The sequence below is a fragment of the Myodes glareolus genome, chromosome 18 (genome assembly GCF_982192425.1).
Source record: "Myodes glareolus chromosome 18, mMyoGla1.1, whole genome shotgun sequence".
Taxonomy (NCBI): Eukaryota; Metazoa; Chordata; class Mammalia; order Rodentia; family Cricetidae; genus Myodes; species Myodes glareolus.
Window position 1 is genome coordinate 60011707 of NC_142043.1, and position 26254 is coordinate 60037960.

The 26254-nt window shown below is 41.7% G+C and overlaps 1 protein-coding gene across 2 annotated transcripts in view; it reads left to right on the forward strand.

Annotated features, from left to right (window-relative positions):
• The window catches only part of Specc1l (sperm antigen with calponin homology and coiled-coil domains 1 like), a 107921-nt gene that overhangs the window by 61545 nt on the left and 20122 nt on the right, over positions 1-26254 (forward strand). For both annotated transcript variants that reach the window (XM_085679757.2, XM_085679756.2), the window contains 3 exons: positions 5869-5952; positions 8351-8507; positions 12265-12367. In XM_085679757.2, the coding sequence (XP_085535883.1) occupies positions 5869-5952; positions 8351-8507; positions 12265-12367 (344 nt within the window). The remainder of the gene's footprint in view (positions 1-5868; positions 5953-8350; positions 8508-12264; positions 12368-26254) is intronic.

A 26254-nucleotide genomic window follows, 5' to 3' on the forward strand; every position in this document is an offset into this window, starting at 1 on the left:
GGTGAAATATTGTCTAAACACAGCTCATGGATTTCAGTTTACTATCTAGTGAGTGCAGTGCCTTGGACTGCCAGAGAAACATGCTAGTCATTTTAGTTTTTGGTTATACTTTTCAGTTGCGTGTTTAAGATTTGTGTGTGTGTGTGTGTGTGTGTGTGTGTGTGTGTAGGGCAATTGGGATTCTGGTCCTCAGGGATTTCAGGGCTTTGGAGGAGACCTTTCTTTTGTTTCATGCGTTACTGGCTTTACTTGGAATTAGAGGGAAGTATTTCTCTATGTTGGTCACCCTCTTTGTAGACTATACACTATGTATGTACTGTTAAACTACAGGGCTTTGTACATTCCCAGGTAAACTTTGTTATAAAAAACACAAGACAGTCTTTATGCAGCACATAGAGCGAGCAACTATTAACTATGCTGTTTGTTTTGAATGAGCATAACTAGCAGATGGAAGCACCTGGTACATAATAAAACACCATTAAGTTGATATTTGTAGCACCCAGAAGATTCTAGCTAAGGAAGCCCTGTTAAAACTGTGACACTGGAAGGCATGGCATGTAATATGAGGGGGCCTGCTTGTTGGGGTATCTGTCCTGCCCGGCACCCCACAGCCGGCAATTCCCAAGGAAAAATCACACACAGGACTCCATAAGATTATAAACTGATTGGCCCATTAGGTCAGGCTACTTATTAGCTCTTATAACTTATGCTACCCCATTATCCTTATCTATGTTAGCCACATGGCTCAGTACCTTTTCCAGCGGGGCAGCTTACATCTTTTCTCTCCGGTGGTCTGGGCAGAACTGTGGAGGGAGCTTCCTGCTTCCCAGAATTCTCCTGTTCTCATTGCATCACCTCTACTTCCTGTCTAGTTGACCTGCCTCTACTTCCTGCCTGGCCAATCAGCGTTTTATTAAAATACATGATTGACAGAGTACAGACAATTCTCCCACACCAATGGCACCAGTAGCCTTTCTATGTACTGTACTGGGAAGGTAAAAACAAAAACCAGGATACCCAGGGCTCTGTGGAGCAAAAACAAAATTAGAAAACTATCATGGAAGAAGAGGAAGAATACTCGAATTCTCTCTTGGTTAGAGAAAAGCAGCCTTGAAAACTGGGCAAAAAGAGCAGACGTTAAGAACCAGCATAGCCCATGTCTCCAGTCTTCCACTCATGCGGGTTGATTGTTTTGTAGCTGCCGTCCTCGGCAACTTGTTAAGTACCTGCTTCTCAATGCGTTAGTCCTAGTTGGGATTTGTGCTTTCCCAAGTGAAGAAATCAGAAGGAATAGGAGGTGTGCCCACCATCCATAGTTTGCACTGTTGCTCTGGGAAACATGGAGAAACTAGGACAGAGTCATGACCTTGGTGCCACTTTATTCCACTTGAGCCTGACTTGAGCTGGGCCAGAAAGGTCTGTGACTATTGGAAGGGCCAGAGGAGTGGTTCTCTCCTGTCTGGGAGAATCCCTTTCCTTAGAAATCTTTTTCCAGAATTGTTCTTCATCTTGGCTTTGTGCTGGTTAGCTCATCGGAGCCTCAACCTCTTGTCGTGGAGGTTTCCTGTCTCTGGTAATGGAGGGTTTTTGTCTTGCCTTGTATTCTGAGTTGGAATGCTTTGTTCATCTCCAGCCTCTTCCCTCACGTGGCAATGTTCTATCTTAGGAGCTTTTTAGCAAGCTGAAGTCATCAAGGACACCCATGGAGCTATGGACCAGGACTCTATATTCACTTCATGCCAGAGATATGTCTCATTTACTCTCTATGTCACGGCCAGGATGTTTTGATCCATCAACAAATACTTTGTAATTCTTTGCATTTGCTACCTTGATCTTGTATATAAGAGTTACTTGGGTGGTTCAGTATTTTCTTGTGCCTTCCTGACATTGCCAAAAAAAAAAAAAAATCTTTCTGTCCTGAGATCTTTCTCAATCCAAAGAGTCACTCACCCTAGAACCCCCATCACAACAGGGGTAGGGCATGCCTCCTCCAAGGGAGGAGATCTCAGCCTCATTCCAAGTACATTTGAAATCCCCTAGCGCCCCCAAATTGTAGAAAATAAATACTTTTGATGCCACACAACAAAACAGAGTAATTTGGCAAGTCAGTGTTTTTGTTTTTTTGTTTTTTTTTTTTCTCAAATGGATGAGACGTACCCCCACACCAGGCTAATGAACACTTGCCAGAATGGCTTCTGTCTTTCCCCTCTGGTAGGTGATGACTGTGTCTTCCCATTGTTGGGCACTCAGCTTCAGTCTGACATACTGGCTAATTGAATTAAAGGGGGAAATGGGTAGGCCCTTTTCAGACTGCCTTTGATAGAAAACAGACCAGCCAGCCTATGTCTCACAAGTGCTGTCTCCTTAGTCTTTTCTAGACTTCTCAGACCAGTCTCATCAGCTCCTGGGTCCCAGAGCCCTTGCTTTTCCTCCCTTGAATCCTTTACTCACAGAATAGTAGTTGTCTTGTTTCTGTGTCTAGATTCCAAGTTTCGCAAGGGCAAGCTTTGGTTTCCTTTTCTTGACCCTTGCACTAAGCTTAGCTCCCAACAAGTGGTAGATGCTCAAATGATAATGAATGATTTAAAGATAAAGCCAGTGGGGTTTCTCATCAGATAAAGATGCCTGCTATCAAGTCTGGGGGCCTGACTTTGATACCTGGAACCTGCAAGGTAGAAGGAGAGAACCAGATATCAACAGAGTAGACTCTGTCACTCTAAAATATACACTAATCCTACTTCCTGAAGAAGGCTAACCCAACTCTTCCCTGCAGATGGAAAGCAGTCTGTTTACTGCAGACATAAACAGCCCGTGTGCTTACTGTGCAGGTGTGTCTCAGCTCAGGTGTTTGGAGTAGACTGCTTTATGACTGTTGAGTCACTATCGATGATTTTTTTGTACCTGGGGATGGAGCCTGGGGTCTTCTTGCACCTGTCGAACACCATTGTGGAGCTGCGTCTCTTGCCCTACTACACACAATCTTAAGAGTAATTTAGCCAGGCATGGCGTTTCACACCTATAAACCTGGGACTTGGGAGGCTGATGCAGGAGAACAGCATTTGAGACCATTCTGGGCTACACAGTAAACTTCTGCCTCAAAAAAAAAAAAAAAAGAAATGAAATAAAAATTAGTTTTTGATACATTTTTGGAAAGGGCAGCTGGGTTATGGCAAGGAGCACATGCTGAAAGGAGACATGGGTGTGGAACTTTAGACATGCAGTATGAAAACACAAGGAGACTCAAGTGTCAGGTATTAAATTTCATGAACATTTTCCCAATTGTGTGCATGTAGGGGTAAGATTGGATAAGGGCACACTTCCATGCAGGGAATGAGCGAGTTGTGAACTACCATCCATAACTGACACTCCTTAGTTTGCTTTTTGAGACAGGGTCGTATTGCATAAATGGCCTGGGGCTCTCTATTTAGACCAGACTGGCCTTGAACTCATAGAGATTAATCTGCTCTGCTGAAATTAAATGTGTGTGCCACCACACCTGGCTAGACACTTCTTGTTTTGTCTTTATAACTTTTGTTTTACTTTCTTAATTTGCTGTGTTGTTCTTTGGGAGACTAGATTTTTAATGAAATGATCCTTTAGGTTTATTATTGACTAAATTTAAAATATTGCAGGACTAGAGAGTTCAGTTAGTAAAATATTTTCTGGGCAATCTTGAGGTCTTCAAATCAACCCCAAGCACCCATGTGAGAAATGTGAGAAATGTGAGCATGGTGGTGCACACTTTAAGCCCAGCACTGGAGAGTCAGAGACACAGATCCTTGGGGCTGACAGGCAAGCCAACCAGGCAGTGGCAAGACACTGGTATCAGTGAGAGATCCTCTCTCAGAAGCCAAGGTGAATGGCTCCTGAGGAACAACACCTGATTCGACCTCTGGCCTCCACGTGCGCGCGTGCGCGCGCACACACACACACACACACACACACACACACACACACACACAGCACAACATACATATATAAGTAGATAAACTTTGATTTCTGTTTCCTCTTTCTATTCTATCTGTTAGAATTTGTGCATGCTATATTTTTCCTGTAAAAGCTGATAGGGTTTGGAACTCTGCTACTTGTAAGCTGTTTGCATAAAAATGATATATGTTAAATGATAAAATCACTAATGATTTTAGTCTGCATGTGTCCTATTCTTATGTATAATATAAGCTATCCCTCCTACTCCCTGGGCTTCCTAAGTAGAAAGGATCACTTTTTGTTTCAACCTAGATGCTCCGAAGACTCTTGGAAAATATTACTTGGGTACTGTGGAGATGGCTAAGTGCTTAGGCGCATACACTGCTTTTTCAGAGGACTTGAGTTTGGTTCCCTGTGTCCATCTCAGGTGGCCCATAGCGTCCTTTAATTCCACCTCCAGGGAACCTGTTAGGTAGAAACAATGTTGTATGCCATTGCTTTCACATTATGATGGTTTAATAGTGGGATCATTTAAACTGATAAATTCTTTGGTTTTCCCTGTTTATTTTTGGTGGTTGTTGTTGCCAATCATTGATCCCAGGGCCTCATGCATGCTAAAACATGCTTATCGTTGACTGCTTTTCTTGTCACTAAATAGTTGCTATGTTTTAAAAAAGAAATAGGTGGGCATTCGTGGAAAGCAAGGCTAAAAATAGTCCTTATTAAATAAAAGCCTTATTGTTTAGTTTTACACTAGTCATTTATCCCTAACATATCAGATCCTGGCCAGACAGAACACATACATTCATATCTTCTAGGCCGAGGACAGCCAGTTGTGTTTGTAGTTGTAGATAAGACATGTACAGGAAGAGAGAATTAGCAGGGACAAAGAGATTTCCCAAGTGTTCCCAGGAACTAAAGAGACTCCTAAGAAAGCTTGTGTTCAAGAACCAGGCTAAAGCTGTAATAGAGGTGGTATCTGATTGTGTCCTTACAGCTAGCTGCTCAGGAGAAATGAGACTAGACTGGCCCTCAGACTCGAGCCCTCAGACGAGGCTGTTGAGGCTCTCAGCACCATCCTTCCTGGAGGAGCCCCTCCTTCACACCCTGTTGTCCATATAATATACCCCATGTTTTATCAAACCAGGCTCTTGTTTCTTCTAATTTGTGTCTTTGTTTCTATTATTGTGTGACTGAAGTGCAATTCCCAACCCTTTTTCTTTGCTAGTAGGGCCCAACTTAATACCATTATATTTTTCTTTTTTAAAAGAATTTATTTGACTTTATTTTATGTGTATTGGTGTGAAGGTGTTAGATCCTTAAAAACTGTAGTTACAAACAGTTGTAAGCTGCCATGTGGATGCTGGGAATTGAACCCAGGTCCTCCGGAAGAACAGCCAGTGCTCTTAACTTCTAAGCCCTGTCTCCAATCTTATCCATTATATTTTCAGTCTCCAGCTTCTATCTGAAATAAGAATGAACTATTTTCCTTCTATAGTTGTGTTATGTGTTGCTATTATGAAATTCTAGCAATACGATGGTAATCTATGTTTTTTTGTGGATACATTTATAGGGGATGTTCCCTCTAAATACGCACAGAAGGGCAAGGTTTTATTTAGTTTGTCACTTAGGCCCATGCAATAAGGGACCTCTTAATTTTAACTGAGTTGCTTTGAAGAGCTAAGTGGCACAAAATGATTTAGAACAGTCATGTGTGTAGCATGTCTCACTGTCATCTCTAGAAACACATTATTGACCTGGAGTGTTTTTACACAGTCCTTGTCTTTGGAGGTTATTTTTAATAAACATGCTGTCTGGGGGTTGCAGGGTCTTGGATTAGGAAGAGGGGTGAGCCTCAAGGTAAAGAAAAGTCAGTCACCTTTCTTGTACTTTGACCACCTCAGCACTCATAGTTGTTTCTGACCTTTCCACTTCGTGCAGAGCATCTGCTAAGAACGTCTTCAACTAGCCGGCCTGCTTCTCTACCCAGAGTCCCTGCCATGGAGAGTGCCAAGACTATCTCCGGTAATGACTTTTATCTGAAAAGTTATTTTAAAAAACTCCTGCAGAGGTTTCCAGTTGCCTCCATCATGGTAGACGACACGTGAGTGCACATCTTTGTGAAGGTGATAGAGCTAGGTATGCAACGACCGATCTGAAGAGTCAGAACACCAAAAGGTTTCTGGGAACTGAGTGTGGCAGTGTGAAGTTGATAGAGCTAGGTATGCAACAACTGATCTGAAGAGTCAGAACACCAAAAAGTTTCTGGGAACTGAGTGTGGCAGTGTGATAAAGCCAGGCGACAACAGTGACTTTGAAGGCTGACCGTATTTGTCTTCTGGGCTAACTCTTCTGTCTTTCAGTTATTCATGCTGTTTTCCCTGGTGTCCTTTCAATTGCACCCAGAAAGGAAAACTGATAACCCTGCCATGCTATGGCTAATGTCCTCCATTACACGGAGTGAGCACACACACCTGCCGCCTTCCCTCTCATCCTTGCTCCCAGCTTACTGTAATGAAGGCTTGTCATCACTGATAGGAAATGTTGATCCCATCTCAGAGCCTCAGTGGATGTGTCACTTCAAACACTTACTGATTTAAGACATGCAGCGTACTTGAGAAAAGGAATAGCCACAAAATTATGCTGAAAAACATAGTATGTTATTCTAAGATCTCTTAATAGGAGAAGGCATCTGCCCCTTCCAGATCTTTAATGTAGCACATTCCTCACGCTGCCGTGTTTGTCCTGACTCATCCCGACCTGGTTTGGCAGCCAGAGTGTATGCCACAGGCAGCATACCCTATGCTCGCTTGCAGAGGCGAAGCAGGAAGGCTACAGAATTCCAGGACAGTGTTTTGTTTTGTTTTTCCTATGTCAGGCTTGTAAAATTATAGATGATTGACTTGTTACCTTTTAGTTTTCTGTCTTCTTGTCTGTTTGAACATGGAGCCTGGCCCAGAGCTGCATGGAACTCTATGAAGAAACATTTTTGCTTCTGCCCATTTAGCCGTTTCTTGCTACATTTAGAAGGGATGTGTTTAGTTGTGGGTGCTGGGTAGGGGTGAGTAGTTAATTGTGTCTGCATGGTACTCACTGTGGACCTGGTGAGTGCCACAGGGCTCTTATTCACAGACGAAAGACAGTTCATATTCCACTACCAGCCTTTCACAGATTGTAATTTTTTTATTTTTTATCATAATGTCCCATTCTGACCCCATGTTCATGGTAGTCCTCCTGCCTTAGTTTTGAAAGTATAGGGATTCTAGTTATAAATTCCCAGCTATCTGAGTGCTTTGAATGAAAAGTAAATACTGTCCAGTCATCAGTAAGATCAAGTATTAGATTTTTCTTTCACAAGGTGATTATTTGTTCTTTAGGAATCGTCAGAAGAAAATGTCAAGAACTCAAACAAAAAAACTTAAAACATATATATATATAACTTTATATAACTTTATGCTTCTTAAACATAATGTAATTATAATTTTTCAATATATACATTACATTTCAAACATTTGATGAAGCATTCTGGCCTTTTCTCTAAGACAACCATCTAGATATCAGAAAATAAGGTAACTATTAATCTTTCCAAGATATTTTCTTCACACAGTTTTCATACCTTTTTAAAAACTGAAATAGATTTCATACAGTAAACTCTGATTCTATTTCATACTGTATATTCTTATATTTCCTTGTTCCAACTCCTCTCAGATTCTTCCCCACCCACCCAAACCTACACCCTTTCTTTCTCTCTTATTAGAAGACAAACAGGCATCAATAATAATAGTAATATAAAAACACTCACACACACACATGCGCACACACACACATACACACAGAAACCTTTTCTTAAATTAGAAAACACATTGTGTTTGTTCATTGCACATGGCACTATGTTACATAAGGATTTTCATACAACTCTGAGTTGGTCATATTCCCCATCTTCCTCCTCCATGATTTGTTTCCTTTTAGTTCTGTTTGTTCCCCTAGACAGTTCTGTTTCATGTCATGTGTTCTTCTGTTATGACCTGTATAACATCTAGAAACCACAAATGAGAGAAAACATATATTTGTCTTTGTAAGACTGACTTAATTTGTGTAAATAATATAAATGTTGTGAGATCATCTTATCTAGAGTCTAACTGCATCCCTTTCCCTGCAAGTGATGAAATCTTGTTCTTTTGACTGGGAAAAGAAATCGGCTGTGTATATACACCACGGTTGCTTTGTCGCTTCCTCTGTTGTTTGACACCTGGGTGGGTTCCATAGCTCAGCTAATGTAAATAGCGCTGCCATCCACAGTGACAGACAAGTAGCTCTGTGCTGTGTTGACGTGAACAGCCGGTAGTTCTAGCTGTAGTTTGGCGTGAAGCCTCCGTGAGCTCCACAGTGGCTGGACTGCTTATACTCATGATCACTTTCTCAGTGTCTCGACGAAGTAGTGAAGAAATGAAACGGGACATCTCTGCGTCTGAGGGAGCATCACCAGCCTCTCTCATGGCGATGGGCACCACCTCACCACAGCTCTCCCTCTCCTCCTCCCCCACGGCATCAGTCACTCCGAGCACCCGGAGCCGAATAAGGTAGGAGACACGTCCTGGGTATCTTCCCTGGCCTTTTCAAGCGAAGGGCTGGCGTACAGATCAGTGCTATCTGTGCGCTCCCCTTTCTTTCTTTATTATTCAGTATTGACTGCATGCTTTTGTTTGGTTTTAAACTAGAAATGATCAAGTAAGTATAGGTGAGGTCAAGTAAGTATAGGTGGTGTCAAAAGCCAAGGGCCTGCCTTGGTACTCAAAGTACCAGCATGAAAGCCAGAATGTTTCAGGCTTTAGCTTTTCAAAATAGAGATGTTCTACTGGTAAATTCTGTGCAAATACCCCAAAATCTGGTGCTTGCTTTTCGGGAGGGTGTAGCTCAGTGGTCAAATACTTGTTGGCATGTGAAAAGGCCTTGGGTTCAATTCCCAGTGTCATAAGTAAATAAATGAAGTTAAGGGAGGGCAAAGAGAAAGAAGCAGTGTGAATAGAAGTAGAGTGTGCCTGTGGTCTCAGCCTTTAGAAGATGGGGGCAAAATGGCTATAAGTGTGAGCCAACCTTGACTACTTAGTGAGGCTTTGTCTAAAAAAATTAAATTAAAACAAGCTGAAAAGGCTCTGAAATCTGAAATACTTTCCAGCCTTATATTGTGAAGTTGAACCACGGGCATCCTGGTAGAGTATTAAAGAAAGCTTCCTAGGTAGGTAGAACCTTGGAGAAGCCTTGAGGATTGTGCATAGGGACTTTATTGGCAGGATACATAACTTGAATAAACATGGGAAGGGGATGAGTAAGCATATAGTCAGGGCATGTGATCCGTGGGACAGATACAGAAAGTCACAGAACGATGTCTCCACTGTCTCGGGGTGGAGAAGAATATGTGGTTGAGTAGCTAGCTTTTTAGGAACCTTTTCAAAGTCATAACGGGTCTCTTTGGTGTGATTAAGGGTAATCAAGTGGAGTGAATGAACTGAGATGATAGAAGTTTTCTCTTCTTCAGGAGAGTCCAGGAAACCACCTTAAAGGATATTTGTTCTGGTATTGTGGGTCAGAGTTATCAAGTCTGATCAGGGAGAGCTGAAGAAGGGTGGGGTCCAGGAAGGGTCTGCAAAGGCGACGGTTTTAGCAACAGGTTTTTATGTAAGGAATGCAGGCATAGCAGACATGAGAGGCAGCTCTGATTGTGCAGATAGACATCAGACAACACGATATTATGTTAATCATTATCAGCAGGACATGAAAATGTGAGTTTATGTTTCTAGTTCTTTCTGCCAGAAGCTGCTTAACTAAGTAAGAGTTCAGAGAAAGGCAGGGACAGTGACACATACTTTTAATCATAACACAAAGGAAACAGAGGCAGGTATCTCTGAGTTTGGGGCCAGCCGGGACAAATAGTGAGGCCTTTTTTTCTACACAACACACACAAAGTTTAGAAAAAAGATAATGTCAGGAATCTAGCATGCTTTGTTTGTTGGCTGTGCAGGATTAAGAAAAGAAGGACTAGGAAAGGGCTTCAGAAACTTAGCTGTATATCAAGTTTTAGGGTTAGCTTTAAATTAGGAACTTTTCAAAAGATTATCATCGTAGAGAAAGGATCTTGCTTCATAGCCTAGGCTGGCCTTGAACTTGAGATTCTCCTACCTCAGTTTCCCAGGTGCTGAGATTATAAACTTATGCCACCATGCCTGGTATATAAACTTACTTTTATTTGTATTTATTTATTTTAAAAGTTGTCTTTAATTTTAATTTAATGTGTGTGTTTCCTGCATGTATATCTGTGAACCATGCGTATGCAGTGCCCATAGAGGCCAGAAGAGGGCGTTGGATCCCCTGGGTTGTCAATGTGGTTCCTGGGAATCAAACTTGGATCCTCAGAAAGAACAGCCAGCACTTCTAACCCCTGAGCTATCTCTCCAGCCCCATGAACTAACTTTTAAAGCCATACCCCTTTGACCAATCTCTGAGGAATGTGCACCCATAAGCGAGCATTTTATTAGTAATTAGACAGTTCAGGGACAAAGCAGCTTGGCAATCCTGCAGTGCCAAGGACTTGCCAGGCACAGTGGAGTTCACCTGTCTTAGCACTCAAGGAGAATGAGGCAGAAGGACTGAACTCAGGAGTTTGAACACAACCCGGGACATAGCTTTCATCTCAAAAATCAGGGGTATACAGTAAACACATGAGATAATTTTTTAGAATTGATATATGGTTTTGTTTGTTTTGTTTGCAGAGCTGGGGATTGAACCTAGAGCCTTATGCAGTCTAGGCAAGCACTCTAGCACCAAACAGCAACCTTAGCATTTTTTTTAGGTTAGTTCTTTGTTGTTTGCGTTGCTGATTTTTTTTTCTTTTTTTTTTTTGAGACAAGGTTGCCCTCATTACGCAGGCTAGCCTAGAATTTTCACGAAAGCCTAGACAGGCCTTGAGCTTGGAGTCTTCCTGCCTCAGCCTCAGAAATGGTGGGAAATGTGGGGTTACAGGCATTTCCCACCATGCTGGGCTTGGGCTTGTGATACAATTTTGGTTTTGGGGTATCTGTATATGTAATTGTTGTTTTGTCTCATAAACTTTCTTTGTAGACAAGACTGGCTTTGAACTTAACAGAACTCTCCCTGCTTCTACTTCCTAAGTGCCACCACACACAATGTAATATGTGTTCTTAATGTTTATTGCCATCTCTTCCCCCCCCCCATACTTTTAAAAAATACAGTAATTTTTTTTATTATTTTACTTTTTGATGTGGGTGTTTTGCCTGAATGTGTAGCTGTGCACTGCATTCATGCATGATATCTGTGGTGGCCAGAGGAAAGGCATTGGATCCCCTAGAAATGGAGTTACAGACACTTGTGAGCTACCATGTGGGTGCTGGGAATTGAACCTGGGTCCTTTGGAAGGGCAGTCAGTGCTCTTAACCACTGAGCTATCTCAGCCCTTTAGTTGGAGGCTGCTCATTCATTTCCTGACCGCCCAGACTCATTTCCCGGTGCCCAGACTCCCGAAATAATCACACAGAAACTATATTATTTTCAATACTATTTGGCCAATAAGTTAGCTAGCTCTTACATCTAGAATTAACCCATTTTTGTTATTTTATATTTTACCATGAGGCTTGTGGCCTACAAGCAAGGTTCCAGCTGGCGGCTTGCAGTCTGTCTTCTGCGGAGGCTCCATGACTTCTCCCTGACTCCTCCCACTCTCTGTATCTCTTTCAGCCTGGCTTTACTCTGTTAAACCATTGGCTGAAAGCAGCTTCTTTATTAACCAATGGCAATAAAACATATTCACAGCATACATCACCTCCCACATCACAGCCCTATTGCCATCTCTTTTCTGTTTTATTTGTCTAGTTTTGAACTAGGCTGTGCTTTAGAATTTTTCATCTCATATAGCCTTGTTCTTTATACTTATAAGTGATTTTGAAATTGATGAGAGAATTAAGGCAATAAAAAGAAGTAAAATAAACCAAAGCATGTTATGGAATTAAGTAAGATATTGAATCAAGACCTGGAGCAGTTTTCCATGTCGCTGGTGTCACCCTAGAGTTGCGCACCCTAGAGTGCATCCCATTTCTTGTGAACGCACTTGATGCAGGATCTCTGTTGCTATGTCAGTGAGGAGCAGTGTTCCTCCTCTTAGACCACAGACTAAAAACTGACTGTGAAATTAAGTAAAAAGCTGTGTTTTGCCGCAAAACAACCTTAGTTTGTGCAGTTATCTATTCAGGGGTGTAATTCGTGCTGTGATCTCTTACTGTGGTGCTCAGATATTTTCATTTTGTGTTCCTTATTTTCACAAATTAGGGAGGAACGGAAAGACCCCCTCTCAGCTTTGGCAAGAGAATATGGAGGATCTAAGAGAAACGCCTTGTTGAAGTGGTGTCAGAAGAAAACAGAAGGCTACCAGGTAACCATGTGTTCTCTCTTTCCCTGTGAGCAAATGCTGTGCCAACTGTCATGGCTGACTTTGTTCTTACACTCAACATGATTCTTATCCCGACGTTTAGGAATACGTTCTTAAAGTCCATACTGGACTTGGTTGAGCGTCCCTGGGACAAAATATGTTTCTTATGTTTGAAAAGTAACCAGTTTTCCAAGACTTTTGATGAGCACCTTTAGAACGTCCTCCTTGCTTTGTGCTTGTGAGTGTGAGAGGGGCGTGCCTTCGGGAGTTGATTGGGTTCGCGCTGTAGGCGCTCTCCCCCTGAGGACTCTGACTGCCCTTGCAGCACTTCTCAAGTCCAGGTGAAGGGCTTCTGTTGAGATGACATGCAGATTGCAGATGGAAAACATGCGTATTGTACTCATGATAGGTTTAGGTGTTTTTGCGTTCATAGCATCTTGCCTTTTCCTGTTGCAGTTTATGCCTCACTGTTTCCTATCTGAAGTGTTTGATATTTTGTCACTTCTTCCTATCTTTCTTCCAGCATCTTACTCAGGTTTTATTTTATGTGTATTAAATACGACTGAAAAAGAGATCTAATTCCACACAAATTGAATGTATTTATTGTACTCCTGAAAAATGTGATTTAAATTTACCCAGGGCCATCACATAGGATCTAAGAGACCTTTCCAGATTGTATCTGATTTTCCTTGTAATTGTGCAGGGAATGCCAGAAAGTGATTGGAGCTCTATATTCCTGGTTCATGTCAACAAAGTAGCCAAGAGAACTAACTATATTCGCAGAAAACTTTCCTGTAGAAGAAATAGCAAAGCAGTAGAGGAATCGGTGAACAAGCTACCAGTAGGAAGCCTCCTGTGGACTTCAAGCAGGGATTGTCAGTTCATTTAGGATTAATGAGACAAGCGTGTGCAGGAGATGCAAGGAGAAGGCAGTAGTCACTGAGCATCTGCCACCAGTCTTCCTGTTTAGAGCTCTTGTTAGCGAACGTGAGAATAGAGTGAAGGTGTGAACAGGGAGCCATGCATTGTTGGACAAAATGTGAAGTGTTACAACTGCTAAGGGAAATAATTTAACAATCCTTAAAAACATTCGGAATTGCCATATTACCTGACAGTTACATCTCAGGATGTATAGGCAGAAGAATTGAAAACAAGGATCCTAAGAGATAGCTTAGATATTCCTATGCCCATGGCACCATAATTCACAATAGCCAAGAGATGGAAAGTATAAGCATCCCAGGGACCTGGCAAATGAGTGGATGTGTTATCTCTGCCTACAACAAAATGTTGTATGTGTATAATGAAAAAATTCTGATACACTTTACAATATAGATGAGCCTTCAAGGCTAGAGGAACAAACCCGATGCGAAAGGACCAATTCTGCATGCTGCTTATGTAAACACCCACAACAGCGACAGAAGAACACACAGACATTAGAACCATCTTTGTGTGGGTCTAGGAAGGGTGGGAGCTACTTTAGTAGTTGCAAGATGAGATGGCAGATGGTGATGGAAGTAGAATAGTGCAAATTTCTCATACCGCTGATGGTTAAGATTGTAAATTGTATGTGTACTTCATCAAATAAGATGATTGCTATTAAAGAAAGCAAGGGGTTGTTACCCCAAGCTAGGGGGTATTGTGAATGTATTGTTTCTCTGATTCTTTCTGAGTTTGTTTTTCCTCTGTATATAAGAAGGCTGCTGGTTTTTATCTGTTAATGTTGTACCTGCAACTTTGCTGAAAGTGTTTATTAGCTATAGAAGTTTCCTGGTGTAGTTTTTAGGGTTATTTATGTATAAAGTCATATCATCTCCAAATAAAGGTATGTAGACTTCTTCCTTCCCATTTATCTCCCTTGATCTCCTTCCTTTCTTAGTGCTCCAACTGTGACTTCATGTACTATATTGAAAGCTATGGAGAGAGCGAACATCCTGTCTTGTTCTGATCTCAGTGGAAATACTTGAGTTTCCTGCTGTTTAGGTTGATTGGCTCTGGGCTTGGTATAGATTGCCTTTATTATGTTGAAGTATATCCCTTGTATTCCTAGTCTTGCAGGACTTTTATTATGAAAGGATGTTGGGTTTTGTCAAAGACCTTTCCTGTACTTCATGTGGGTTTTGTATTTCAGTATGCTTGTGTGGTTCATTATGTTTCCTGATTTATGTATTTTGAATCATCCCTGTATCTCTGGAATGAAGCTAACAAATGATTATGCTGGAAATTGTCTTTGATCTGTTCTTGGATCTAGATTGCAAGTATTTCATTGAGAATTTTTGCGTCTATGTTCATAAATGAGATTGATTGTGTCTTAGGATTTCTATTGCTGTGAAGACACACCAGGACCACAGCAACTCTTATAGAGGAAAACATTTAATTGGATGGTTTACAGTTTTAGAGATTCAGTCCATTATCATCTGTAGGTGGGGGCTGCTTGTTTGTTTCCCACCTGCCCAGACCTCAAACAATCACACAGAAACTGTATTATTTAAAACAGCTTGACCTATTAGCTTGGGCTTGTTACTAACCAAGTCTTACGTCTTAAATTAGCCCATTTCTATTATTTTGTATTTTACCACGAGGCTCATAGTTTACTGGTAAGGTTCTCAGGGCATCTGTCTTCTTTGGGCGGTTATGTGGTGTGTCACTGACTCCGCCTTTTCTCTATCTCTGCTTGGAATTCCTGCTTTGCTCCATTCAGCGCCTCAGTAGGCCCAAAGCAGCTTCTTTATTAACCAATAGTAATAAAACATATTCACAGCATACAGAGGGAATCCCACATCAATCATCTTGGTTGGATGTGGCGGCCTACAGACAGACATGGTTCTGTAGAGAGACTTAAGAATTCTACATCTTTGATCCATTTGGAACAGTAAGTGAACTGAGGCACTGATTGTGTCTTGAGCATATATGAGATCCCCAAAGCCTGCACCACAGTGACATACCTCCTCCAACAAGACCAGCAGAGCCACACCTCCTGAAAGCATCACTCCCTGTGAGCTTATGGGGGCCAATTACATTCAGACTATAATTTCCTTTTTTTTTGTTGGGTCTTTGTGTGGTTTTGGAGTCAGGGTAATTGTTGCCTTGTATAAAGAATTAGGAAGTCTATAATTTGTAATTTTACAACTATTGCTACTAATTATTCTTCAGAGGTCTGGTAGAATTCTGTGCTGACTCCATCTGACGTGTGTGTGTGTGTGTGTGTGTGTGTGTGTGTGTGTGTGTATGTGTGTGTGTGTGTGTTTGATTGGGAGATTTTTAATTATTCTATTTCATTCAGAACTATGGGTCTGTCCGAATTGCTTATTTGTTCTTGATTTAAATTTAGTAGATTGTTTGTATATATCAAGAAATCCATCCATTTCTATTAGGTTTCCCAGTTTGGTAGAGATTTTTGAAGTCTGTACTTATGATTCTCTGAATTTTCTTAGTGTCTGTTGTAAAATGCCCCCTTTCACCTCTGATTTTATTAATTTGGATCTTCTGTCTTTATTTCATTGATTCTTTGTAAATTTTTTTGTTTTTATTTCATTGATTTCAGCCTTGAGTTTGCTTATTTCTTGCCATCTACTCCCTTTGAGCCAGTCAGTCACCTTTTATTGGACATTAGTTCTCATGATTTGAGTCATGATCTGGAGATTCAGCCGTGGTAGAATTCTGCATGGCTGGCAGCTGGGCAGTCAGTTGTGCTCAGGTGTGTAGCGCTCTTCACACTGACCTCTCTGCAGTGGTACTTGCGTCACCACTCACGTTTGAGTTCCTTGTAAGAAATGCAGTAGCTGAAAACCAAATAGGCTGCCAGCACCATGCTAAACCCTACGATGCTGCCTTTCTAGATGTTGATGTGCTTGTGTTGCTGGCTGTATCCTCTCTGAAAGGCTCCCACAATGTCACTGGAGCTGAAATTCTGTATCAACAGCAGCTTGGCAGCTCTCCATGTTTAACCTCTATGAGCTTCTTCAGCAGCACGAGCATCAACCTCGTGCAGCACTGGTGTCCCAGCCAGTGTGAATGCTGGGAACTGATTTCAGGTCCTCTGCAAGAACAGTACGTGCTCTTGACTGCTGAGCCATTGCTCCAGCCCCAGCCATAATCTCTTTATACTAAAAGACTGATCTGTTAGAGCTCTTGATGTGTCAGACACCACGTAAGAAGTGCCAGAGCCCCTCTCCAGACTGGCTATGTGTGGGGGTGAGCATCTGTGTCCTTAGTCACAGCAGGGGTTCAGGCCTTGGGTCTCTGCTGCCTCACAAATCTCTGTTCAGAAAGGGCACGTGTGACAGTTGACTGCTCCGTGGAGCAGGAGCTGTTACGTGACACTTAGTGTGCACTGTTCTCACAGACCCCCAAATGAGCCATGAATGCTTTATGTCAAAGAAACTGGCTAATGAATGAAGATAGATTCCCTAATACTCATATCTTCTTTCATGAACTCTTTTAAGTGGCATCCTCACATTACTGTGCTGATCACTGTAATCTTATTAACCATCCATTAGGAAAATAAACTGTTTGAATATATACCTGTTATCTAACAAATACTTTTGTCTCCTTTAAATTGTGCCCTGGCATTTATTAAGCTCTGTAGTTTTAGAACACCAGAGTTAGCATTGGAAGGACCTTGGTGCCCTGACTTTTGAGGGAGAGGAACCCCTGAAAGACAAAGGACTGCCTCAGTCGTGTTGTGATTCCACAGCACCTTGTTTTGTTTCTTCAGTAGCACTGCTTCTGTCTTAGGATGGAACTCAGGGCCTAGCATTGTTAACCATTTGACTGCATCCCCAGTCCCCAAAATTATGCTTTAAATTTTTATTTAAATACAGGATTTATTGCAACAGATATTTTTTTCTTTAAAACTTAGTAAGTTTTTTGCGAATTTTATGCAGTGTATTTTGATCCCATGGACACCCCTCCCCCATCTCCTCCCAGATCTACCCTCCCCTTTCCGTATCTACTTCACTTTGTGTTTTCTTTCTTTCTTTTTTTTAAACAAAACAACAACAGCAACAAATATCAAGTCAGATTTGTGCATTCATGTACTCTTGGATGTGTGGCCTTCCATGGTTGATTACCAGGGACCACAGAAGGACACTGGCTCTGACTGTCCCTCATCTATCAGTTCCCAGTAGCTCCTCAGCCAGATTTGGGTCTGTGTTAACTGTCATCTGCTGCATGAAGAATAATAAGGGTTAAAAGATGCCCCAGTCCATGGATACAATGATAAGTCATTAGGAATCAACTTACTAATACATCATTTTAGCGGGTTCTCTCCAAGGCCCAAGACCCATGACATCTCCTGTTTCTGCTTCCCCAGAGACAAGATGGGATACAGCTTTTGGTCCTCATGCTTATGAAGACAAAACTCTGCCCATAGAACCAGCTTCCCAGCCTGAAAGCTTTGTTTTAGAGGAAAATACTCAGTTTCTAATAAGTCACCATACTGAGAAATGAGTTAGCTTAGTCTAAAGGTAATGAAATTACTTAATCTAGTACAAAGCAGTTTAATTAGCACAGATTTGAGTCCTGCTTGAGGTACTTGAAGTTTTATTCAAGGATGTTAATACATTAATACAGGATTGAACGTGAGTTTCTCAGTGGAGAATTTATGGGCTCCAGTGGCTTTATCACCTTTTTTTCCCCTCCAGAGCTGAGGACCGAACCTAGGGCCTTGGGGCCCTACCACTGAGCTAAACCTCCAACCATCACTCATGTTTTCTCTTCTTTCTTTCTTTCTCTTTTTAATTGGTTATTGGAGACAGGATTTCTCTGTATAACACCTCTGGCTGTTCTGGAACTCACTCTATAGATCAGTTTGACTTCAAACTCTCAGAGATCCACCTGCCTCTTCCTCCCAAGTGTTGGGATTAAAAGTGTGTGCCCCCACTGCCCAGCCCATCACTCATGTTTTTAAGGGCAAAAATCCTTATACAACAGCTAGGTATAATAGGTTTTCCCCTAAATTAAACAAATGACATTCGGCTGATCTCCTTTCAAATGACCCAGGTCTCTTATGTGTTTCTTTCAATCTCCAGGCCTTTGCCCAGACTCGCAATCAATACAGAGGCTCGCAAACTATACCAAGGGGATAACACAAAATCGGATGTTACATATCATTTACATTGTAACATCTCCTTATAATAGAAAAATTAATAGTGTGCTCTGTGCTGGGTCTTCTGCCAAAGGTGGAAGTCAGGGAACAAAAGTATAGGTGGTGTTGGGAAGCTGTGGTACAGTCAGTAAGTACACGTCAGCACCACACTTAGTGTGGACTCTGTTTAATTACAGCACAGCAGTAGGCCCAGGCCTCTGCCGAGACTCCCAGTTAGACAAAACCTGTCTAGGTTACAAAGAAAGGGTACCTTCAAAGGCATCTAACCACGGCAGCTCCTGCCAAACTTGTAGAGAAGAAAGCACATCTAGTTGAGATCCATACTCACCTATTTATTTATTTCCTTTTTTTTTTTTTTGCTTGATGACATCAATAAGTAAAGTTTCCTTTTATTGCTGAGGATTTCTTTAAAAAATGAAAATCAAGAATGAGCCAGGTGTGGTAGTATATGGCTTTTATCCTAGCACTTACTCATGAGGCAGAGCTGGGGGGGGGGACCTCTATGAAATTGTGGCTAGCCTGGTCTACATAGTGAGTTTGACGCCAGCCAAGGCTACATAGTAAATCCCTATCTCAAAAAAGGGAGGGGTGGAGAGATAGGCTCAGTGGTTAAGAGCAATGGTTGCTCTGAGGACCTAGGTTTGGTTCCCAGTATGTACATTGCAGTTCACAAGTGTCTGTAACTTCAGTTCCGGGCATCAGATGCCCTTTTCTGGCCTCTGTAGGCATGAGTGTGGTATGCAGGCAAAATACTCATGTATATAAAATAAAGAGTAAAGAATAAGTTTTCCACTCATCCCCCCCCAAAATAAAACCTAAAGCCAAGAATGAATATTGTGTTTTTTCAAGTGTTTTATGTGTCTATTGAGTTGATCCTATGGTTTTTCTTTTTTAGTTTGTTGATAGAAGAAATTAAAATCACTCCTCTTTGAATGTTAAGTCATCTGGATTCCTAGGACAAACATTAATGGTTAATGGAGTGTATTTTCTCTTTATTTTTAGAACCTGTTAAGGGTTTATTTAGAAGTTATGTCATTTTGTTTCTGTCTACTTTGTCAGTATATGGCGTCAAGATATGTTGACTTCCTTGAATAAATTGTTAGGAATTACCTCTGTAGGCTTATGGAGAGATCTGTGTAGAACTGGCATAATTGTGTGTGTGTGTGTGTGTGTGTGTGTGTGTGTGTGTGTGTGTGTGTATTCAGTAGAATTTCCCAGTGAAGTCTCTGGACCTGGGGCTTTCTTTGTGGGGAAGTTTTTGATATAAATCTGATTTCTTCAACAGATACAGGCTGTTTCTTTCTTTATCTGTGAATGAACTTAAGTTTTAAGAAATCTGAGTTGTTGAATATTGACAAAGGTATTCATAGTATCTGTAGGATTCCCTTTATATATAATAGTGTAATTTTTATAGTGTCTTTTTTTTCTCAGATGAATCTACCTAGAAGTTTATCAAATATATTTTTCTTATCAAAGAACTGGTATTTGGTTTTTATTTTCATATTCTGTTATTTTTAATTTCTGTTTTATCAATCCCACTGTAATTGTTATTTCTTTCTTTCTCATTCCTTTAAGTTTCATTTGTTTTTGTTTTCAAAGGAGGAAGAACTTATTTGGGCTCATGTTTTCAAAGTTCAGGGCTTGATCACTCAGCTCCACAAACATGGGCAGAGTGTCGTGGTTACGAGAGTGTGTGGTTGAGTAGCCGTGTCTGACAGATGGAACTGAAGAAGGCTCATTTGCATTTCAGTTTCTTATGGTGAAAGTTGCTATCTTGATTTGAGGACTTTTATTTTTTCTATTAACATTCTATAAGTTTGATGTGTTGTACTTTAGTTCAAAATGCTCTAACTTTTCATTTCTTTCCTTTTTATTTTTATTTTATTTTGAAACAGAGTCTTGCTGCATGGCTTAGGCCTGGACTCCTGGACTCAAGCCATCCTCCTGTCTCAGTATGTCAAGTAGTTGGCTAATTTAGTCTTCTGACCCATGGGCTACTTAGAAGAGTATTGTTTGGTTTCTAAATATTTGAGGATTTTTCCAGAGATCTTAGTGTCTCTAGTTTAATTCCATTGTGAGCAGAGACTCCTTTCCAAGTTATTAAGACTCAGACTATGGTCTGGCGTGTTCAGAGGAGCTTGTCTGCTGTGCTGGAGACATGCTTTGTAGATGTCGCTTAGTTTCATTGTGAGAGTAGTGCTCACAGCTCCCCATCCTTGGCCTTTGCTGACTTACTATCACTTGCTGAGAGGAGGATGTTAGAATCTCTACCTGTAGTTCTGACAGTAGAGATTGGGGCACTTTGACACTAATTGGTTGTTGGCTGGTTGTTGGTTTCTCTCTGTATCTTAGGCTGGCCTAGAACTTCAGACCATTCTCTTGCCTCAGCCTACCACATACTGGGGTGGCAGGTGTGTACTGCTTGCCTAGCTCCAGACACTTACGGATCCATAGATGCTCAGGATTCTTTCTCTTGAAATTTGCCTCTGTTGTTATGAAATGACATTTTCATTCCTAGAAGTTGATATCTTCTATTCAACTTTCCTTTTTCTGTTAATAATATACTTACTTTCATTTTCTTTTATTCATTCAGCATGGTATGTGTATTCCATGTGTGTGCATGTGTGTGCCTGTGCCTGCACCTGCTGCATCTGTATTTATGTATGTGGAGGCTGGATGTCAACCTCAGACATTGTTCCCCCGTTGTCCACCTTTGTTAAGAGGATTTATTTATCAGTGTGTGTAAATGTATGTGCATACATACAGGTACCCTCACAGTAACTGGAGCCGTCTGGCATGGGCGCTCAGAACTGAGCTTGGGTCCTGGAAGAGCTCTACATTCCCTTAACCACGTCTCCGGCCACCCCCTCCCTCCCTTCCTCTTTCCTCCTCTTTTTTTAGTCTCTCAGTGGCTTGAGCTTGCTGATTAAGTTAGGCTGACTGATCAGCGAGCCCAGGGAGCCCTGTTTCTACTTCCCCAACACTGGGCTACACCAGCGTCGCCGCCTTGTCTAGGTATTTAGTGGATACTGGGCCTCATACTTGCACAATAAGCTCTTTCCCAGCCTCGCTGTCTACCCAGCTCCTCTGTTGTGCTTCTTTTTAGTGACAGATAATTTATTAGTATCTTTATTTTGTTACTGATTTTTCTAAGGTTTATACTATAAATTTTATCATAATTTACTTAAAGCTTGTCCTAATTTCCTTTAAGAAAAAGAAAGAAAGAAAAAAAAGATAGCAGATTCGCCCCTCGTATGGCTTTGCTTCTTTCTCTGAAGTATTAGTCTCCTATGTATCTATATGTGTCACAGACCTGAGAGTATAGTATTCGAAGAAGACAAGGAGATCTGTTGTCAGCAGGAGGACCACACATTCGCTATTTTACCTCATATTTTAGCCTCTTTTCATGAAGAATATTTCTTAATGTATTATTTGCCTTTAGATGATTTCCAGTGTTCTGAATGGTTGTTTTTGAAAATTTGGTCTTGTTTTGAATTTGCTTTTTAGGGGAAGTATTTCTCTATCTTTTGCTCTACCACAGCCAAAAATTTTCTAGCATGCTTTATTTTGGTATTCTCTCCTAACCTCAGTTCTCTTTTGACTAAGCAGAGTCAAAGACAGGAACTTAATGTTCATTCTTTCAGGGGTGTGTGTCTCCATGATTTAGAGTCTGCATAGTCAGAAATAGTTGACAGATCAACTTTCCCAGCATCCTTTGTGACAATAGACCATTCACAGACAAGCAGAGGAAGAGGAAGTTCTTCCATAAACTGTCTGAAGTGATCACACTCAGCTCTCCAAGCTTGTGAGTTGTGCATGTGTAGGCGACTCTCTGCCTTCAAAGCTCAGGTTCCTCCCCTTCTGCCAGGTCCACATGCTGGAGCAGAGCAGGACTCAGTAGGAGTAGAAGCCTTTTCAGCCGACCTGTTCCTTGTTCTTGTTCCTATTCATCCCTTAGGTTTTACAGAGAGGACTCTTCCAGAGAGACAGGGCAGCATGTGCCGCCCCCATCCATCCTTCTTTCTCCTTTCTCTTCCTTAGACTTCGCCCCCTCCATGATGAGGATTAGGGCCAGGCCAGAGAGGGTGGATTGAGTCAGGGTCCGCAGGCTGGAGTCCTGCTGGAGACACACAGTGACAACAGCGCATTATAATCCATTTCCTCTCCTGCAGCTGACCCCCAGGTCTCAGGAGCTCAGCTAAAAAGGTGCAAGTGTAGAAAAGGTTTTGATCTGAATCAAATCTAAGTTGAAAGTCTAAGTCTCTTCATTTTTCATTGTCTTTTACATGAAAACTGAATATGTGTAATAATTTTATTGTTTGTAAATATTACTGTGTTCCAGGGGCTAGAAATACTGTAACAAAGGGGAGAAAGAGTAGCCCGAGTTGTCACCCCACCTTGCTTCTGTGGGACGCCCCTGTGAAGCACAGAGACACAGAAGCACCAGTAACGTCTTCTGCCCTCACAGCAAGAGGTCGCGGCGGACAGACAGGAGCTTCACATTTCTGTAAGGCGCCACCAGGGAGTAGAAGCGGCCCAGGGCTTTTCCTGGGCCTGTGTGCTTTGTGTGCTGCAGAGGTTAGATGATGGCTTCGTGGTCACAGTGGAGTGAAAGAGCTGTTTCCTGTTTTCAGGGGATTCCTTTTCATGCCAAACATAGCAGCTGGGAAACAGAGTTTTCCCAGAAGCAAGTGTACTTACTGCATTTTGTCTAAACATGATTTTGACAGCAACTATTAACATCTATTTCCAGAAATGTCAGTGCTATAATTTTTAAAAGTTAATTTCTTAGTACTGTTACATAAATTACTTTGATCTGTGTCTTGTGTTTTGTTTTTGAGAAATGAGCTCTCACACTGTAGCTCAGGCTGTCCCCAAACTTGCAGTTTCCCAGGTGCTAGAGTTCAGTTATGAGCAATCATACCTTGCAAGTGTTTTAGCACATAGAAGATGAGATGAGACTGCTCAGTCACCTTTCGCCCTCCCTGGCTGACACAATTTGATCTTCTTGCATAGGTGAAGAAGTAGAGAAACAAGACCTATTCTTTGAATACCAACTTTGAATGTTTTCATTGTAAGTGTTTTTGGATTTGAGGAGCAGTTTGGTAATGATGCCCTTCTAGCCGCTTAGTGGTCCTGCCCTGCATACAGCAGGAGTAGCTGCGTGGAGATAAGGGTTATTACTTCACCTACAGGGTAGGTTCTCGGAGGTCTAGAGAAAGGCTGGCCTGGAGAGTTCAAATGGGTATTTGGGTCCTTGTCTTTCCACTGGATGCAGAAGTTCTGTTCATTTCCCATGCGTTTTTGCCTCCATGTAACTTCCACCCGTGATGTAGAGAAAACCTGCTGAACGTAGTAAAATGTTTGGTTTCCAGTGTTCTCGGTTAGCTTTAAAATAATTGTCTTCAGGATGAATTTTCTTAGATAAAAAACAAGGCACTAAAGCCACACATGGTGGTGTATGTCTGTGAATCACTGAGACACTGACTCAAGAGAAGATAGAGTGGAAGGAAGGAATATGGCTGTCTCAAGTCTGAACTAAGAAATTACACTGTTGAGAGACACAAATGTGGTCAGTGACTTTACAGTTGGGCCTCCAAGCTCTCAGCTGCTGCCTGTTTATATACTGCACACCCCCCAGCAGCATTCTGATTCTTCTGTAGGATTCCATAAGTAGGTATTTTTATTATGAGCAATGCTCAGAAATAGAAGGGAAACCAGCTAAGTAATGTTTTCAAGATATGTTTAATTATTTTATTAAAAGCAGAATCATTAAGTTGCCTGATTCAAATAGTTTTTAAAATATCATTGAAAATAAATGTGTGTAGTGTGTTTCATCTGATTCAGGACGCCTGCTCAGTGGTGCAGCAGCTAGCTACTGAGAGCTGAAGTCTGACACATTGGTTTCATTATGTACATGATTGCCTTGGGTTTCATAAAAGAGGTTAGCCTGAGGGCATCCTGGCTATTTAGGGGGACCTCTCCATTTGTAGAAACAGCTTACTTATAAAGATCGCCACGTCCTGATAAATAATTATGGAAAGGACAGTCAGCCATTAGACTTTGTCAGGAGTGGAAGAGAAGGAGGTTTCTTTCTGAATGGGCTCTTTAGGTCTTAGAGAAAGACAGCTGGCCTGCACATCTACAAGCACCATCCAGAACTTAATGGCTTCAGATAATGACTTCATCCGTTTAGCTCATCACTCTGCAGCCTGGGTGGGGCATAATAGGCATATCTCTTCTTCACTTAGTTTCCTCAGAGGTGGCTCAGTACTGCCTGGAGCTGGAATCATCTCTTGGCTCTCTCCTGCAGGACTGGTGGTTGGTGGCTAATGACTATGACAGAGCCTCTCTACATAGTTCTAGCCTTCCCTGCCTCTGGGGGCATGTGTCATGAGAGGGACAGGTAAAAGTGTCTCTCCTTCTGTGACCTGGCCTTGGTCAGAGGGGCCTTTCTGACATACTATTTTTTAGGCAGTAATGAAGCTTTGCCTGTTTGGGTTGGGTGCGGGGGACAACGACAGGAAAGCAGGCGGTATGTGTTGAGAGAGTTGTGCCAAGTTCTAGAGAGAATGTGGTCCAGAAAGATTGCTGCAGCTATATGCCCCAGAGACGTCTTTCTCTTATATAAGTAATCCATAAAGCTAGTAATATGACAGACTGGACACAGCCTTATACTCCTTTTTAAAATAAACTTTATTCACAAGAAGGAGCAGTCTGGGGCAGTAAAGCAGTATGAAGGCGAGAATAGGTGAGAGTCTAGGAAGTATTCCACATGAGTCCCTTTCATGTGTCTGCAGGACTCTGAAGCACCTTACCTAAGATGTAGCTTGTGTACTGAAACACGGAGGGAGGTGAGCCCTGCCCCTCAGTAGCTATCCAGATTGTCTTTTCTCCAATGTCACCTTTTTATCAGAGGTGCTTGGACCGTGTCTGTGCTGACCATAGACCGCCTACCGTGGTCCCCGGACCTTGGAGTGCCGGTGCACATCACCACCATTGGCACAGCTCTGAAAATGAAAACTGAGAACTTCTGAGTTCATGACTATTGTTTGTGGACCCTGGAATGCTTTTTAAAAAGGGATGAATAACTAAGGCATAATTGATATGTACTAGTAAGCTACATATGAGTTTATAATTTAGTAACTCACGACATTTTGTATACTTGTTAGACTGTAACCACAGCTGATAGGCACATTAGTACATGAAGGTCCTCATGTATTTTGTACTCCCTTGGGTCCCACCTTTCATCCTTCGTTTCCAGATAGCCATCCGTCTGCAGTCACTAGTATCATGTAAGTGGAAAAGACTTAACAAAGAAGGAATCTCCTCTTTCACTTAGCTTTATTGTGAGAATCATTTCTGCTGTATGTTTAGTAATTCATTTCCCTTTCTTCTGAGTATAGCCCGTTTATAGATGTACCACAGTGTGTCTGTTCATCTTTTCAGGAGCATTTGCGTTATTTCCCATTACTGCTACTGCAAGTTAAACTCCTAGGTACTTTCCTGTGCATGTGTTTGTAAACTTAGCTGCTCTTATAAAGTATCGTAGATAAACAATCATTTACAAATAAACAAAAATAATTCTTTTAGATCCAGAAGTAAGACCCAGGGTCTGAGATCAGGGTTTCCAGTGGTCAGATTTTTGTGAGGTTTCTGCCCCAGGTTGTAACTTGCCATCTTGTGTCTTCACATGACAGAAAAAAAGATCAGGGAATCTTTTGTTTATGTTTGGTTTGGTTTTGTGTGTCCCTGTCAGGCCTGGAACATGTCGGGTAAACCAG